We start from the raw sequence: 18,385 nt of genomic DNA, 5'->3' as shown, positions 1-18,385 counted from the left end.
GACTTCAACGCTACCCACATACAGATTTCCCTACTGGGCCCAAGTACTGTATTAGAGCAGGGCAGCCACTCTGGGAACATACACCTGTACTTGATGACTGGTTTCTGTTAAAAGAGGTCTCAACCCCACAGAATTACCGATGTGTCATTTGGATTTCTGTGGAGCAAGGAGAATCCTATGCAGGGCAAAAGACACTTGCTATTTAGGGTAACTGATTGTTGAACAGAATTGCAAAATATATTGAAAGTAACATTTGTTTATTTGACATATAATACGTTTGTTGCCACCTGACTTTTTGATTCCTAAAACACGAAGAATTTCACAAGTTGGATCCCACAATTCCTTTCCTCAACTGCAGGCACTTTCCTCCCACCCACACTGTTTACTTCTTTACCCCCAGCTGCTTACAGCTTTCTTGCTGCAAGGATAGTATTTACTGTCTTGCTGGAACAAGGATGTTGGTAATTTTAAATTTGTCTGGCTTTTAACTTGTGACATTATTATATTATTATCCCGCTCTGTGTCTGTTTTCTTACAGATTTTAGATTTCTGACATCCCAAGATGTCTTTATGGATGGTTGTTTTCCCCTCTGTGCTCCTCCTTTGGTAACATGTACGAAATGATATTCAAAAGCAGTCTCCAAAATCTTGGAGGCAATTTGGTTTCTGATAAGTCTTAATGAATGAGATATGCCTCATAATCAATATGAAGTTCAATAACGTTTTTTATTGTCTAAAAATTAGTTCAGCTCTGACCATGATAAAAACCCAAATGTGTTACTAAAATAAATACTAACCAACAGTGTTGAGACTAAGGTAAGGCAAGTGACGTGTTTGCATTGGCCACAAAATTTAAGGGGGCATCAGAACAAAAAACACCTCAGGAATCCAAATAGATGATATTTTAATGCAATATTTTTTAAAAAGAAAATGAATGCAAAAAATTCATGGTGAACAAAATATCAGAATTTTACATAAAACAGGCTTGCCTTGCTAAGCTCTATCAGAGCTTTACACAAAAAGAAAAATCAGTAATATTGATCCTGTGTTTATCTAGGATTTTGATTTTTGATTTTTTGCATTAATTTTCATTTATTTAAATATTGCATTAAAATATCGTTTATTTTGATTAATGAGCTTTTGGCTACCCCCTTAAATTCTGTACCCAAGATGAGTGCCCCACTTAACTTCCCCCTAGTTCAGGCCCTGCTAACCAGACTGGCAGTGGTTAGGGTAATACGATGGTATATTCCCTCCTGTAAAAATGTTAAATCAGGGGGGAAATATGTATAGTTATGACTAAGTCTAGTTACTATCATTGATCAACCAACATCCATAATTTTAGCCCTGGTCTGGCGGTGTCTCAATTAGAAGATATTCCCTAAATCTGAAAATGGAAATGTTGTCTTTTCCTTAATTGTCTGAAGACATTATATTATCAAAATCCATTACATTACTTAACAAAAAAAATACTGCTTAGGAATACTCATCTAATTCAATTCATCAAAAGGTTCTCCTCCCACGGTAGTTTCCTCTGGCCCTTTCTCTGTTAGTCTTGGCAGGAGAGGGCCTGTGGGGCTTCTTCCGGTATTTCACCTTTGTCCATCCTCCTTCGCTGACTTTGTTCTCCTCTTCGCTGGCTCCTGAGTCAGTCTCAGGGTGCAGAGGCATCCCTGGTATCGTCCTGGGTTCATGGCGGTCATTTGGGCTTCGCTTGAAGTCAGGTGACTGATGCGTCGTGAGTGCTGACTGATTAATTCTGTAGAATTTTCCAGAATATCTCTCTCTTGAAGGAGTGGAATGCTGATTCTTTCCACTGTACCTTCCTCGAGGAGAAGAACCGAGGGATACACTACCGCGATCGTATTTGTTCCTACTTCTACCTGAGTATCGAGCGCTCTCTGACGAGTTGTCAGTAGTAACACTGGAAAAACCACTGTCTCTGGAGTTGAGCTGTAGAGAAGAGAAGTTTTTGGTCAGTCCGTACTGGGTAGGAGAGCAGCTTCTGGACTGGCTGATAGGTGTGATCTGTTGGTACTTAACGGGCACCTGGGTCCGCCTCACAGCAGCAGCATAGGAATCCTGGTCGTTGAAATATGGGTAGAATTGTGACCCCAGAATAGGATTGCTCTGGGAACGCTGCAAAGAAGTGTTGGACGCAATCTGTCGCATCCTCAGAGTGTCTAACCACTGGCACTCAGCACCTGCAGAAGAAATGGAAACGAGTGTCTTTTAAGCCCCAGCAAAGCTGCATGCCTAATTCATAAGCCTGACTCCCGGAAATTCAAGCCTGTTTGGGATGCTCTCAGCTTTACCATTCATAGAAATTCTAGGCTAGGTATAAGGACATTTCCTTTATTATTATAAATACTTTAAAAAAAAAAAAATAAGGGCATTTATACTTACTGAGATATGCTATATGCTTGACATTATCTCATTTAATCTTCCCAATAATCTTCACAGATTAATACCAATAATCTTAGTCTAGCAACAAAGAGACTGAAGTTTGGAGGTCAAGTAATTGGCCCCAAGTCACTCAGCTAATAGTTCTAGGTCCTTCTGCATCTAAATCTTCTTACCTAGCCGCGTTGTCACTTCTAGAAATTGCTGTTTAAGTGTGTTTGGATGGCAGGGGCAAGAACCCCAAAGGCAGAAAAAAGAAATTGGGTCCCAACAATCGAGACAGCTAGGGATTGCTTGGAAGAAAGTTCAGATCTCCAGAGGAGAGCGAGATTCCTGAGGTTCAGGATTAAGAAATTTTTTTTTTCTTATGAAAAAAATAAAAACTTCATGGCAAGCAGGAAGAAGGATAAAAAAAAATAAAAAATAAAAATGGTCAATTGACAAGAAACATTTAGTAGGCTTAATATATTCCAGTGAATGAGCAAGTTCCTCACACCCAGGATCGCTTCTGCCTTCCCCAGGCTCTGAAGTATGTCACCCACGCTTTTGAGTTCCCTGGTGGTCCTCGCTGAGCCTGTCAGATGGAGCTTCTGGAGATCAGAGCCTGCTCACTTCTGTGGCAGCAAGGAGCCTCCCTCACTGCTCTGTACAGGTGACCCACACCTGTGCAGTAAATTGATTTGTCCACACACAGGTGACCTCTTGTGTCCAGACACTCTTCACAGCCTTCATCTAACCACAATGTCTTTCCTTCACCTTGACTTCTCTGAATTTTAGCTCCTAACAGAGCCCTGACTATGTTGGGTGTCCATCCCCCTCCATGGAGCCTGGGGGAAGCTGACCACATTCTGGCTCTAGTGACAGACTTTGATTAGTCCAAGCCAGATGAAGCGATGTCATGTTCAGGAATGCTCAGTTCTGGCCAAGGCCACCTGTGGGGTAGTCTGCTGGGGGTTTCTTGGCAAATCTTTCTCACTCCTAACCGTGAGAACAGGGAAGGCGCTGAAGTCTTCTGATGACAGAGGGGAAAGAAGGAAAGATTTGTTCCTCATCCTTACTGTGCTTGAGCCAGCTTACCTTCCTGCTCCTGGAGCCCAGCCTACCTTTGTACTTCTTGTTAATGGAAGATAATAAATTTCATTCTTGTGAAAACCCAGGGTTTAAGAACTTTAGACTGCCTCTCAATTACCTGGAGGCTTTATGAAAGTGCAGACTGCTGGTCCCCACCCCTAGTTTCTGATTGGCAGGTCAGGGTGGACTTGAAAATTTGCATTTCTAACAAGTTCCCATTGATCCTGAGGCTGCTGGTCCAGGGACCACACTTTGGTCCGTTGGGAAGGAGCCAGTGGAAGTTGGATTTCTTGTTACTTGCAGCTGAAAAACATATTCTAACTGATTCAGGGGATATCTTCTGAGCTTTCACATCAAAAGGGAAAAAGAAATACAAGGAGGAAGGAAGGGAGGCAAATTACCTAAAACTGGAGTAAGTCAAAGAGAGGTCAAGCCCTTGTTTTACCCTACAATCTCTGCAGTTAATAATTAGAGGAAAAGGTTTATCCAAAGCCATTCCACTGGGAGATTGAAGGGTACTGACTATTCTTGTATACATGCTTAGAGAAATAATTTACTTTCTCCCAAAGTATTTAGATTTATGAGAAGCAGGGGACACATTAGATGTCTGCCCATTGCCGTCTTTTGGGACTGTCTCTATCCTGTGTTCCCCCACAGGGTTACAATATCTTGCACAGTGTGTCCTCACCACACCCCCACCACCTCCCACTGTTGACACAGTTAATTGGTCCAGAGGAGGCTGCTTCAAAACAATTGCACCAGTAAGTCTTCTCCAGGGAATCTGGAATTGGGACTGATAGAGTATCTCTTTGGTGAATCTCAAAGTGGTGGGATTTGAACTCTGTAAAACTTGGAAGCAGTTGGCAGCTATTTTGTGTCATGTGGATTTGGATATAGAACACCAGCTTTACGTAAAAGAGAAAAGTACAGCAGAGGTGGAAAGAGAAGACCCCCACAGATTTCAAGGGTGGGTTACTGTACGGATCAAAGGTGCTGTACGGATCAAATAGGATCATGGCTATGAAAGCCCTACAGAAGTAAAATGTGCCTTATAAATATTAATTATTTGGGAGGGGAAAAATTATATAGGAAGAAGTCCTTAATGGCATGAGAGTAGGCATGCGACACAAGGTTGTTGAATTAGCAAATAAAGAACTTAGAAACAGAGTGCCTTCTGAGAGACAAGCTAGTGAGGATCACCACCTAGCACCATATGGGTTAATCATGTGTAGAGACAACACACCGTAAGACATGTCTGAAAATGTGTTTGTGGCTGCGAAGCCCTGGTAAAAACTCAAGCCCAACCACGGTGGTCAGAATATCTTCTTGTGATTAATTATGAAAGAAAAGAGCCCAAATCAACTGTGTTGACAGAGGAAGGCAGGTCCAGCATGCTGTCAGAGAATTTGTTGGTGAGTTTGGAGTACTGCCCAGGATTCTGGGCCCTCTGGCTGGGGGACATTTAAAAATATTTAGTCTGCTTGGCAAGCCAGTCCTTACAGTGGAGGACACGTAAGCTCGGCTCTCATAAGTCAGTGACATGAGACATTGGGGTATTTTGTTTTCCATATGGCTTCTCAGGTATATATTCTTCTTGGGAAAACAATACACGGATAAGGAAACACATATTTCTGGTTTGTTTGGCAGGTATATTTCTCATGGTAAAAAGTGAATTGCATGGGGATTTATACATCCATCTCCCATGTGACTGTTCCCTTGTCACAGTCCCACGGAGCCTAACTCTGGGTTGTATTAGAGTTTCTGGACCTACAAAGGTGAAGGTCAGAACCTCTTCCCCGAATCTACCAAATGATGACCAATTTACTAGCAAGTCAGCTGACCTTCCTCCATGTTATTTCTCAGTTGTTTCTTTATATCACCTGTAATTACTATCACTACTATCCATCATCTGCATTTTATGTTTTCTCTATCTCTGTGCTCCCTTACCTCGATTTTTCCCATCCCTCCACGCCCCTCCCTCCCCATGTTATTCCTGCGCTTTGATGTATCCATGGTATTCAGCACTCAAGAAGTTGCCCCAGTGACAGCAGTGACTTTACAGGCATTATATGAATCGAAGAAGATTCATATCTTTATCTACAAATTTGGAAACTAAATATATATGTATAAACACATACATAGTTTTACTTACCAATATAACATTCATTTTCATCTTTTATCATAGTTATTCAAATATTGAAATTTATTATAATATTCTCATAGTTCTAAGTCCATAAATACTAGTTTCCATATACTCTGTTTATAGAACCAATATTCTAAAAATAGAACAAGGAAGTATTATATTCAAGTTATAGCTAGTCACAGATAGGCGCTTGTCCTAGTATGAGACAAGTTTACTGTTTGGAACCTAGTCTAGTGCACATCTAACTTACTTGAGTCGGACCTGCTTCTGGGGTTGCCCTCTGAGTTGACGAATAATGTCTGAATGGCAAGTTGGATGGCTTTCACTTCATCCTGAGGTTTCGTTCTATTCCACTGAATCGAATGAACATGTTTGGTGCTTTTTGGCGCTCTCACATCGCTCTGTAAAAAAAAAAAAAGATAAACCCACAGCCATACATACGTGTTTATAAGCTAGAAAGGAAAGAAAATTGGATTTTCATATCACTTCAATTTAACTCCTTAGAACACTCTCATAATACATTAGGTGAAATATTTGTACAGTTTGCATACATACCGTGCTTCCCTGAAAATAAGACCTAGCCAGACAATCCACTCTAATGCGTCTTTTGGAGCAAAAATTAATATAAGACCCGGTCTTATTTTTCTATAAGACCGGGTCTTATAATATAATAAATATAATATAATACAACATAATATAACATAATGCCGGATCTTACATTAATTTTTGCTCCAAAAGACGCATTAGAGCTGATTGTCTGACTAGGTCTTATTTTCGGGGAAACAGGGTATGATAATTTTATTAAAAGGAATAATTTAACCACTTTATTCGAGATTATAGCACTTTATTCCTTAGTGGATTACAGTCATTAAAAATGTATTTGTCTTCTCTCAGAATTTATTATATTTGGCGAATCTCAACCTCCTTATATAACTAAAAAATGAAAAACAATTTCTTCTGTGTATGGTACTTGAAAACATATTTTGTTGAATAAATAAAAATCTGAGCACATTTTGCCTAAGAGTGCCTCTGCTCATCAGAGTCACGGGGTGAGGGTGGGGAGCTGGGTGGGACCAATTATCCCCCAGGGAGGGTACAGGGCAGCAGAGGCAAAAGTGAGGCAGGATGGAGAGTTAAGGATAAGGATTTGAAAAAGAACAGGACACCAGATAAAGACACACCACTTTCTTCTCCTGAAACTTCCTTAATCATCAGGTGTCACAATTTAAGGAGCCTCTCAGGATTCAATAGGTGATGAAACGATTTTCAAAAAGTCTTGAAGTGACAGTTACAGACACCAGTGGCACATCACCATGGAGTCTGAGAAGAAGAAGAAAGAGGAAGGGGAGAGAGGGAAAGAATGTGCTGTGTCTCCAGAATGACGAAGGCAGGCAGAGATGAAATCTGGCTGTTGTCACAGTTCAGTTAGTAAGAAGAGGGCTTTGCCTGGGTAGTGGGGACTGGGCAACAGGCTCCAGAATAGTCCAGATTCCAAGTTCCTGAAGACCAATCAACCTCTTTGATTTAGGATTTGTGACCTGCAAGAGAGACTTTCACAATTAATGCTGTTTCTGAGGTGCCTCATCTCGGATCCGCTGTGCACCGTGGCTGGGGAGGATAAATAACTGCTGTCACACCATTGGCTGCCAGCATCGGGTCACCCTGGGGAAGCAGACAGGCCAGGGTTTGCATTCTGATGCTGAAAAGCGAAACCCTGGTGGCTCAGAAACCATCGCACAGCAGCAGTGCCTGAAGTCCAAGGCTGACTTCCTACATCTCAGTGCTAGGAAGGGAACAGATAGGACAGCCAAGGAAGAGTGGAAACTATATTTATATTCAGAGGACCTGGGTGGGACTCCACCAAAAATGTCACATACTACCCCAAACTGGGGGACTTTGTTTCATCTCTCTGAGCCCATTTCCCCAGCTGCCAAATGAAGATAATGTTACCTATCTTTCAGTACTTACACAAGGTTAATGAGGTAAAAATAGGTGTAAGCTCCTCTTCCAGCGCCTAGGTCAAGGTAAATCCTTGAGTGAATGAATGAAATGCATGTCCTGTTGATGGTAAATGCATCCTAATATCTCCACGTGGGCCAAGACTCTGTGTTCCCCTCTGCCCCGTTCCCACAGGGTTTCTCTACCTTGTATGTCTCACCAGCCATGAAGATCCGGGCACCATTTTCAAAACATAATTAGATTATTTAAAGCAGTAGGCTGTTTAAAACACCCTGTTGGCTCCCACTGTGCTTACAGTAAACCCAAACTCCTCACCTGGGCAATGAGGCTCTATGCTCCAGCCTTGCCCACCTCTCTAGCCTTCTCATTGTCCTCTGAGCCTCGGGAACTTGCACTTTCCTTTGCTCTGCTGTTTCTTGCTGCTTCCTCCTCAGAGGAGAGGCCTTCCCTGGTCACCCACTCTCAGGCTCAAGTCTCACTATTTCCTGGTTAGCACTTACCACTCTCCGACATTATTAGTTACCTTTTTATTATCTATCCCCTCCCCGCCCCACACTGGAATATAAGCCTCAAGGAGTATAGATTTAGTCTATCCTAACTACAAGTACCTGTCAGTAGGTACTTGCTAAATGCATGAATTTAAATTTTAGTAGCATATTTTTGTAAAGTGTAAGTTTTTGTAATTATCCGTGTATAAAATCTATGGAATCTGTTTTGGATAATAGACCCCTGTGCCAGGTGGTAATAGAAGATGTGTCTGTCCTTGTAAAGAACCACGGTTCCACCCTCATCCCTAAACTCTAAGCACCAACTTAAAGCTCTGTTTTGGTCACTGCTGGGGATTTCCGGTACCCAACGACGACCTGGCATGCAGAAGGTGCTTAATCATTAACTGACGAGTGAATGCATTACTACCTCAGTCTCTATGTAGGGAAGTGTAGCCTGTTCTCTTTTCTTCCCAACACTTTGTTAGAGTAATTACATTGATCTTCTTATATTCATGTTGTTTAAATAGTTTCTCTTCCAATATATTTTAAGCACTCTGAGGGAGCCAATAAATCCCTATCAAGAAACTGATGGTAAAGCCACCAGCCCCTCCACCCCGCCCCGCCCCAAGCTTACCTCATATGTGACAGTACACTCTACAGTCTGATTTTCTCTTATTCCTACAATCCATTTCTCCATCACAAATGGGGGCTGAAAAACAAAAGTTAGGATGGTGTAATGCCATAAATAATACAGCCTGCCCTTACAGCGTATGTTTCTTTGAGGCCAGCTGTGCCGTACACAATTGCCAGATAGGGCATAATGTCAGATTATCACGGAAGTCATGTTGGTTCCCATGTAATTACTCACAACATGCTAATATTTGGGGTTTTGGTTTTCATCAGACATCCTTTCATATATTTGTAAACAGCTAGTCTTGGTCTCCCACAATATTTTCTTTTCTGATGTATCACTCAATCGGTCATTAATTCGTGTTAATGTCTAGAAACATCAGCAGAAACTTTCTTACACTGAAGAGAAAGCCTTAGCAATATAAGAAGGCCCAGAAGTGGCTTCCTTGAGTGCAAGCACTGGCTAGTTCAGTGATTTCAGCAACCACACTGCTTTCCACTATGTTGGACTATCTGGCAAAGCCATGCATGCAAATGGGACTGGAGACATTTTCCTACTATATTAAAACAAAGGCTCAATGAAAAAGCCTATGACTGGGACCCTATTTTAATTCTTTTTTAAAAATTTTAATTGGGGAATATTTGGGAACAGTTTTTCCAGGACCCATCAGCTCCAAGTCAGGTTGTTGTTTTCAATCTAGTTGTAGAGGGCGCAGCTCACTGGCCCATGTGGGAATCGAACCAGAGATGTTGGTATTACGAGCACTGTGCTCTAACCAACTGAGCTAACCGGCCTCCCCCTATTTTAATTCTGATGAAAGTGGTCATTACTAGAAATGAATCTCCACTCTTCTCCCCCGAACTTGTCCCTTCCCTCATTCCAGGTTAAAGGGTGCAAATGACTGACTGGTTGTGAGCTGGGTACAGCAAATGTGGCTGAGATTTAACTGGGCTGTTTTTCATTTTTGTGTTTGTTTTTTTTTTTTTTTACATACTTTTTTCCTTAATTTTTTTATTGTGGTAAAATACATATGAACTTTACCATCACAACCATTTTTAGGTGTACAGTTCAGTTGTATAATTAAGTACATTCATATCACTGTGCAACCATCACCACCACCATCCATCTCCAGAACTCTTTTCATCTTGCGAAAGTAAAACTTTGTACCCATTAAACAACAACTACCCATTATGCGCTCCCCCCAGCTCCTCGTAACCACCATTCTACTTTCTGTCTCTATGAGGTCAACTACTGTAGGCATCTCATGTAAGTGGAATCATATAGTACTTGTCTTTTAATAGACACTCTTTTTGTAACTAGGCTGTTTTTGCTTGTTTGTTTAAATTAAGACTGTTATTGTTTCTGTTGGTGTTAAAAAGTTCTACATATTTTGAATGTCTGCCCCAATCTGATTTTTCCTATAAGTCTGTTCATGTTGGTGTGTAATTTTACAGAAGATGTGCTTCCTCAGGAATGCATATATGGCATTATGGCAGAAACACCTGTATTCATTCTTCCAGCTGCACCCTGTTATTTCTGCTGTAAGCAACTTCCTTCTGTTAGCAGGCAATGGCTTCGATCTTGCTTCTAAATGACACTGAAGCAATGTGCTACATTGCTTCAACCAGAGATGGCACAGGTAGGAGGAAAGAAGACGTACCTGTCCAGTCTTGAAGACATCAAACCGATTTATCCCAACAAAATAAGGGAAAGTTCAAACCAGATTATAACCTTTACAGATAAAATAACACCACTGAAATAACTCGGTTACTCAGAGAAATCTAACAACGAATATCGAATCAATCTACTTGATGAACATACTTGTATATTAAAAGAACTTGGGTGTTTAGCAATTTTATGCCTGGGAAGGGAACACATTTGCAAGTCTAAAGCTGTGGTTTGAAGACTCTTTTCACTTTGGGGTTGTGTTTGTACCCTGGTTCTCCTTTGCTACCAATCCCGTTTTCTTCACTGAAACGAAATACACGGTTAATAGTGTATGAGAGGCAATGGCTCACGTGAAGTTCGGGGTGATTTCTATTGATATCATGGTTAGTTACCTGAAGTGGTTGACTTTTTTACAATTCAAGTCTCATATGTATTTTTTCAGTGTGATTGGGACTGAACTGGATTTTTTTTCCTTTTTGAGGAGAAGCTAAGTATTTCTCTAAGTCTTTATTCAGTGTTTTAATGGGCTTACTTCTACCACTGACCCCAAAGTAGGAACGTGCTCTCTGGCCACTCCAGGAACTCATAGGTGTGAATTCCAGGAAGCCGCGAAGACTTCAACGCATGTCTGACACATAACCTCATCGCCGTCCTTCAAGAAACTGAACACAACCCAAAATGTCTTCCTCCTTACAAGTTTTTCAAAGTTTAGAATGACTCAAAATTCAAGGTAAATATTTTCATCGTTAGCATTTTCTTTCCTTTAGTGAATGACAGAATAAACATAAAGAAATGTAGAAAAAAATTAAATGACACTTTCTGTAGTACTTTTTAGTTCACACAGCATAAGTGGAATTTTAACAAAAAACTATTATGATCTCAATCTGCTAAATAAAATGTGCTTTCAACAGCCAGCTTGAGGCTGAGCTGATACGAATGAGCATTGACAGCACAAAAGCACACTGCTGGGGTATTTTAATGTCTTTGTTTGATATCTGTGAATTCCAAAAAGCTTTTAAGCTGTAAATAGAACCCTACCTTTGTCATCTTTAAAATCTCTGCATCAGGTAGGTTAGTGTTGAATGTCACATCTTTGATGTAGGTTATTGCAATTTCATCCCCATCCATCTCCATATACATTTTCCACTTACAATCCTGGAATTAAAAGCAAAAGCAAAATTATAGAATTTGAGAAAGTGAAACACATTTTTTTAGTCTCAATGTTTTATAACACATGAAGTATTCTAAATGAAGTATTATTGGAGGTTTATTTTTCCCCCTTTTTCAATAAAAGGACATGAAATTAGATCTCTTTATATAGCTAAATAATCCCCATTTACGGCAGTCTTCAGAAATAATTTATCAATTTAAGTGTTCTATTATAGGAGTTGCAAACTCAAAATCCTAAAGGGGCCGGGCAGATAATAAAAATGAGTAAAGCCAGGCAGTGTCATTATAGAGCCTTAAATTATAATCTTACAAAATTCACCCATTCAATTTACATATTAAATATTGTAGGAATATTTTTTTATTGACACAAAGAGATGTGATCTTCCCACTTTTTTTGAAATATAAGACCTTCTTGATCTACCTTTCACTTTTCCAGTACTAATAATGACATGGGTCCAAGAAAGAGCTCACTTTCCTCTTAACAGGAAGAAAAACAATACTGCAAATGGATAATACATGGCAATTGATAATTGGCCTACGTACTGGGGAATTATAGGGAGGGTAAGGGACTCTGGGAAACTAAAGGCAACTGCTCTAAAGGGACAGCCACCATTCAGCATTTGTTGATTGTCCCCATGTGGGAATATGAGCCCAGTCTTGCTAGGTCCTTTAATGTTTCACAAAAAGTTGGATATCTGGATTCTTATATGAAGCTTCTTGATTTTTTAATGGATGGTATGCTAATTAAATTTTCAGTAAAAGCACCATGTAATGAAAACGTGTTCTACACCATTAGTAACCAGGGGAATGTAAATTAAAACCACAGTGAGATACCACTACACACCCACCAGATGGCTAAGACTGATAATAACAAATGGTGGCCAGGATTTGGAGCTACCAGATTTTTGATGGGCGTGTAAATTGTATAACCACTTTGGGAAAAGTTTGGCGATTTATTATAAAACTAAACATGTACCCAGAAATTCTATGACCCAGAAATTCTACTCCTAGGTATTTATCCAAGAGAAATGAAAAAAGACTTGTACGCTATTCTCAAAGCTGTTCTGAGCAGCTTTCTCATAGTAGCCCAAAACACTGGAACTAGGCCAGTGCTTAGCAATAGGAGAGGAATAAACTATGTTATATTCATAGAATGGAATATTACTCAGCAATACAAAGGAACAAATTACTGATGCATGCAAAAACATGGATAAATTGCAAAACCATTATAATGAGTGAAAGTCTTACTAAGAACATCCTAAGAATTCTACTTATATGGCTTTCTAGAACAGACAAAACCAATTTACAATGGAAAAAATACAGAAGAGTGGTTGCTTCTGCAGATAGGGATTGACTGGGATGGGGCTTGAGGGGACTTTCTGGGGGTGCTAATGCTCTCTTGATAGGAGCTTGGCTTATATAGGTGTATACATTTGTCAAAACTCAGCAAACATATACCTACGATGTGTGTATTTTTTATTGAACTCTAGCATACTGAAATATTTAGGAGGAAGTATACTGACTTCTGTAAGTTCCTTTGAAATGCATAAAACATAAGGATTGACAGATGGCTAAATGGATAGCTAGATGGACAGATATGTGATAAGGCAAGCAGAGTAAAATGCGAATGGCTGAATCGTGGAAGTGAGTATACGAGTGCTCACTGTAACAGTTTTTCAACTTTGCTGTGTGAAAAATATAATAATGAAGATGTTGGGGGATTAAACACTATGTATGGAATTACAAGGAAAAATAAACTCATGTGTTTGTTTCAGATTTGACCCCTGGACCATAAATTCACCTTCTCTCTTATATTCTTTGAAGAATGAAGGATTCTGAAAGATTAAGGATAATGTCCCGAGCACTTTCCATGCTGCAACTAGAAAATGCCGTCATAGCAATAGACCTGGACTGTTTCCTGAACAAGCCCAGACAACATCATTATGGAAGAGCTTTCACAAAGAGGCTGTTGAAAACCTGTTGGCTTCCACAGGAAGCTGGGGAGCCTGATGTTTTAGGAAAGTTTCTAGACAAACTGCAGAGCCAAACAGGGCCCAGGCCTGAGGGGAGTGCCCCTCTCTGCCCAGCCACACTCACAAGATAGAGCCAATTAGTGAAGGAAAAGGTCTACTTAATAACGTGAAAACCTAGCTCTTGGCTAACGTAAGTCAAATTAGTCACTCAGAATTGACAAATCTCTCAGTATTTCTTTGTTTTGGAACCACTGCTACCCGGGCAACATGGGCCCGGAGATAACCCGGCAGGATAATGACTCTTTGGAGTCAAGATTGCTCTTCCCTGAAACAGCCAGGGCTTCCTCAAGGCACTGGCTGGAATAAAAAGCCTTAGAAAAGATGAGTTTACTTAATTCTGTTTCTTTTTGCCTGTCAGTTTTGGAACGAAGTTAGTCAAAAGCACAGTTAGAAGACCTGGACCTGTGTGCAAATGCCCGATTCTCTCTGCTGCGCTGTCCCACCTCCCACCGGAGTACTCTTCCATGACCTGAGGTCCTAAAGCGCACACGCTCAGAGCTCTGCGGTGAGAAGGGGCTGGCCAGAGGGAACTCACAACTGTGGAAGGCTTGCTATGCTCTAGGCATGTTGCTGGGTACTTACACTGCGCTCTTTTATCTGCTATCCATAATAACCCTGCAACATAGGTTTCTTTTCCTATTAGGTGGGTGAGAAAAATGGGGCTCAGAGACAGATTAAAGAATTTTCCCAGGCTTTCCTGGCCAGTAAGTGGTGCAGGTGGGATCATAAGAGCACCAGGTGGCCTGGCTCCAAAGTAGGAGGAGATACTAACGGGGAAGGACCAGAGAATATTTTTTAATACAATCAAAAAAGCAAGTGGTCACTGGTCTCCCCCTGTGGCAACTAATTCTTTGTTCCCCAAAGTCCAACTTGGAGACACAAAGATCTACATATTAGGGTTACTTTCTAAATTCTCCTTTTCTCTTAGCTGAAAGAAAGCCTTTTACCTGAACCATAAAAGAAGGTTGCTACTGAAGCAATAAAACTATAATCAAAGGAGTTATAAGACAAGGCGGAGGGGGCAAGATCCATTCATGAAAAAGCAGGGACTGCTTGTTACAAAGCTGGGTGAGAAACAAAGAGAATACGCAGCATTCACCTGAATGATTAACTTAATCTGCCACTACTCGGCCGTAACTCTTAGATATTTTCAGGGCATCTATGATTAAATTGTTATCTAGTTAAGAAAAATAACCCACAAATTAATGAAATTCTTTAAATTCTGCTCAATTTCAAATTATGCTAAGGTATGCCTGGCATTTTTGGTACCCAGTGAGTCATTAGGTGTCAATGAGAAATCTTTAGCATCAGTAATATCACTAAAAGTAACAATTCCACATAATTATGAGCCTAATATAGGATTTTACACGCACAATTGCTCCTTTACAGTTTCTTGGTGGTGGTAGGGACCAGGTAATGGAAACGTGGGCTCTATTTTCCAAACCATTTTTTACCAGGGCTAACTATTGATTTTGGCTTGATGTGAGTGACAGAAATGTGGGTATTGATTTTTGAATCGGAAACATTCAAGAGTCACTTTGGACGTCTGCGAATGACTCTCAATCCTGACAGGCAGAAATCAAAAGCAGACAACTCTGTATTCTGAGAGAGCCCATGGGGCCTCAAGGGACTCCTTTTCCAAAACCATTTCACCTCTGGCGGTCCGAAATGGCCCTGTTATTCACTCATTTGGCTTACAGTGTTGAGGAGTCCTGCTAAAATGGAAACAATATAGAAAAGGATTATATACCAGGCCATAACGGGGGAGCAGCCTGGTGGGGAGGTGAACTGGGGAGGTGAAAGATCGCAAGTTTAAAGTCCAACCTCCTGAGCTGGAATCCCCGTTTTGTCACTCGGGACCCACACTGCCAACTTTCGCCAAGTTAGATAACGTGTCTGAACCTCAGTGCTCTTTATTCACAAGTGGGTCTTTGTGTTGTATGAGGATTAAATAAAATAATGTAAACAAAATACCCAGCACCATGCCAGAGTAAATTAGGAGCTTAAACAGGAGTGATTATTATTGTTACCCATGTTGGTCACCAACAAAACTCCAATTTGTTATTGGACCAGCTTGACCTGTCACCTAGCAGCGAGTTAAGGGAATGGGCCAGAAGGTAGGTGAGATTTCGTAGGCAGGACGGTAACGAATAGGGATCTGGCCAGATGCGGCAGCCTGGGTCACAGCATCCTCCTCGGGCAGGAGTTTGGGGATACGGAGGGCACGGAATCAATACCTCTGGTGCCAGGGAGTGATCAGGGTTGCAAACGATCAGATGGAATGATCAGGAGGTGCAGCCAGGTGGCAACATAACAACGACTGGTTTCATGAAACAAATACAAGGAAGAAACTTTTATCTTCTTACACAGTTGGATTATGTAACACTCATTCTGCCTTTTCCTGTGTCAACAGATCCTGAGGCAGCCCCACCAGCAGGAGCACCAAACATCTGCAGGGGCAATGGCTATGAAAAGTGATTGACAACCAGAGAGCCTTATCTCAGATGTGGACACTGACGCATGGCAAGACGGGGTAATGTGACCAAGGTTACAGATAGCAAGTGGTGGAGTTCAGAATGGAATCAAAGTAGCCTATCGGTGGTATGAGAGCAGGTGTTCCCTCAGTCTTGTCTGAATCCTAAACTATCCTTCTTATGGGTTAACAAAGGTAAGAATTACAGTACAGAGGAATTCCATCTTCCAAAGTCAACAAACAGGCCAGAGTATCTTGGTGAGTTCCTTTATAGGGCTCCATGGCAGAGACAGAAATACTGAGTCTCGAATAAGTCTAACAGAGCCAATGTTTTCCTCCACTGTTGAAAACAGTGCCGCCGTGTGTGTGTGCTTATTCTCAGCTGGTCTGTCCAAGACCCTCTGAGAGTCAAACCTAGTTCCCTGTGTGGCCCTGTTTCCTCTCCAACAAGATGAAAGAAACTATCATGAACGAGGAGGAACTCACCAAACTGTAGGCCCAATTGTGCATTGGTTGGAAAGGAACTGCTCGCAGAAAGAAGAAGGTGGTTTACAGAACAGCTGCAGCAGATGATAAAAAACTTCAGTTCTCCTTAAAGCAGTTAGGGGTAAATAATATCTCTGGTATTGAAGAGGGGGTTATGTTCACAAACCAAGGAACAGGGATCCACTTGAACAACCCTGACACTCAGGGCTCTCTGGCAGCGAACGCTCTCACCATCACAGGCCACGCTGAGGCCAAGCGGCTGACAGAAACGCAACCCGGCATCTTAAACCAGCTCGGTGCAGACAATCTGACTAGTTCAAGGAGACTGGCCGAAGCTGTGCCCAAACCATCTGTGGATGGAAAGCACCACTTGCTACTGGAGAGGATGATGATGATAAAGTTTCAGCTCTTGTGGAGAATTTGGATGAGGCTTCCAAGAGTGAAGCAACTGAACTGAGTCCACTTCTAATGAAGATAAAACTTGAAGTTACTGGGAGCACCTATTTTATATTATGACTGCTTTTTATAATTTTGTTCATGGATCTCACAAAAATCTCCATCTCTAATCATTTTTAAACCCAAGCTCCATGGACATTGCAGCTCTTTTCAGTGTTTGCTTATATGCAAATCATTCTTTGCAGGTAATTAGGTAAAGAAACTTGGGAATTAAGTTTGAAACAAAGGTTAATGAAGTTCTTTGCCTAGTAAAAAAAAAGTGCATATGGTGCCATGCCACTGTCTGTATGTCTCCTTTCTTAATCGATGTAGCCAGTATGTGGAATCACAGACACTTGCCTCCAGGCCCCCGGCTTTGAGGCTAGACATGACTTCGACCTTCCCAACCAGAAACAACCACTCCTGTCAAGCTGTGCAGGTGGATCTTGGGACGGATCCTCACGACCATGGGTTTTTCATATCATAACTAGATTCCCATTCAAGAGGACAGTCTCACTGTTCAAATTTTTATCTTGATGCACATTTCTAGGGAGCGCTAACTACTAATCAATAGGGGAAAGGCACTGACGATAGCAGCAGAGCTGAGCAGTGGAAAGTCCTTTGTTAGGACTTTGAATTGCAAGAAACAGTTATCCAAACCTTTCTAATAGATAATCTGCCTCTCAGTGCAAAATCTACAAGAAACATGGAATTCTGTTGGAGAGAAGGGAATTTTTGCATTTGAAACTAATGAAAAACTGACAATTCTCTTGGGTGCCCAGGATATGTACCATTTATCTAGGCAGCTGCTGAAATACCTGGTTAACTTCAGGAGCAAGTGCGTGGTTAACGAAGGATGAGAAAGAATTTCCTTTGAACCACTTCACTATTGCCAATTATGTTAAATATTTTTCTGAATTAAGATTACTGGCCAAGTAAAACAGAAACTCTTAACACTGTGAAGATATAATCCTAAACAACACTCAGTTAATGCTGAATTAAGTATCTCTTACTGGGAAATCACTATTATATTCTTTGCAAGCTGTTTTAAAATGCTTTAGAGTTCCAAGCTAGTACAAGTGATGCCAAACATACACATCCTTTCTTCCTACCACACACACACACACACACAAAAAAAAAAAAAAAAAAAGAAGAAGAAGAGAAGGAAGGAAGGGAGGGAGGCAGGGAGGGAGGGAGGGAATAAAAATAAATAATCAAGACAGAGGTAAATTTTTCAAATAGGAAAAGGGATTGAAGGTAGCACAAAAATTATAAATATTGTTTTAAATTCTGGACAATTCAGAGACAACAATCTCTCTCTCTACATTTTTTTTCCTACCAAAATTTTATTGCAAATATGAACACTATAGATAAATCTTAAAAAACATAGAGCCAAGATTATTCAGGAGATTTCCGAAAGAAACA

At 40.9% G+C, this 18,385-nt stretch overlaps 1 protein-coding gene and 1 pseudogene across 3 annotated transcripts in view; one reads left to right on the top strand and one right to left on the bottom strand.

The window, feature by feature from the left end:
* Positions 1 to 240: 240 nt before the first annotated feature.
* MAP3K20 (mitogen-activated protein kinase kinase kinase 20) overlaps positions 241 to 18,385 on the bottom strand; it is a 164,346-nt gene continuing 146,201 nt past the window's right edge. For both annotated transcript variants that reach the window (XM_019727457.3, XM_074338165.2), the window contains exons 17-20: positions 11,402 to 11,518; positions 8,699 to 8,773; positions 5,868 to 6,018; positions 241 to 2,204 (exon numbers count right to left, since the gene is read on the bottom strand). In XM_019727457.3, coding sequence (XP_019583016.3) covers positions 1,504 to 2,204; positions 5,868 to 6,018; positions 8,699 to 8,773; positions 11,402 to 11,518 — 1,044 coding nt within the window. In that variant the 3' untranslated portion in view covers positions 241 to 1,503. The remainder of the gene's footprint in view (positions 2,205 to 5,867; positions 6,019 to 8,698; positions 8,774 to 11,401; positions 11,519 to 18,385) is intronic.
* Positions 8,782 to 17,255, top strand: LOC109445248 (transcription factor BTF3 pseudogene; annotated as a pseudogene). The gene is made up of 3 exons (XR_016019743.1): positions 8,782 to 11,093; positions 13,309 to 14,071; positions 15,980 to 17,255. The product of XR_016019743.1 is annotated as a transcription factor BTF3 pseudogene (transcript).

This window comes from Rhinolophus sinicus, chromosome 17, assembly GCF_057876585.1.
Source record: "Rhinolophus sinicus isolate RSI-liver-muscle chromosome 17, RSI-T2T, whole genome shotgun sequence".
NCBI lineage: Eukaryota > Metazoa > Chordata > Mammalia > Chiroptera > Rhinolophidae > Rhinolophus > Rhinolophus sinicus.
This window is presented reverse-complemented; position numbering and strand designations above follow the sequence as displayed.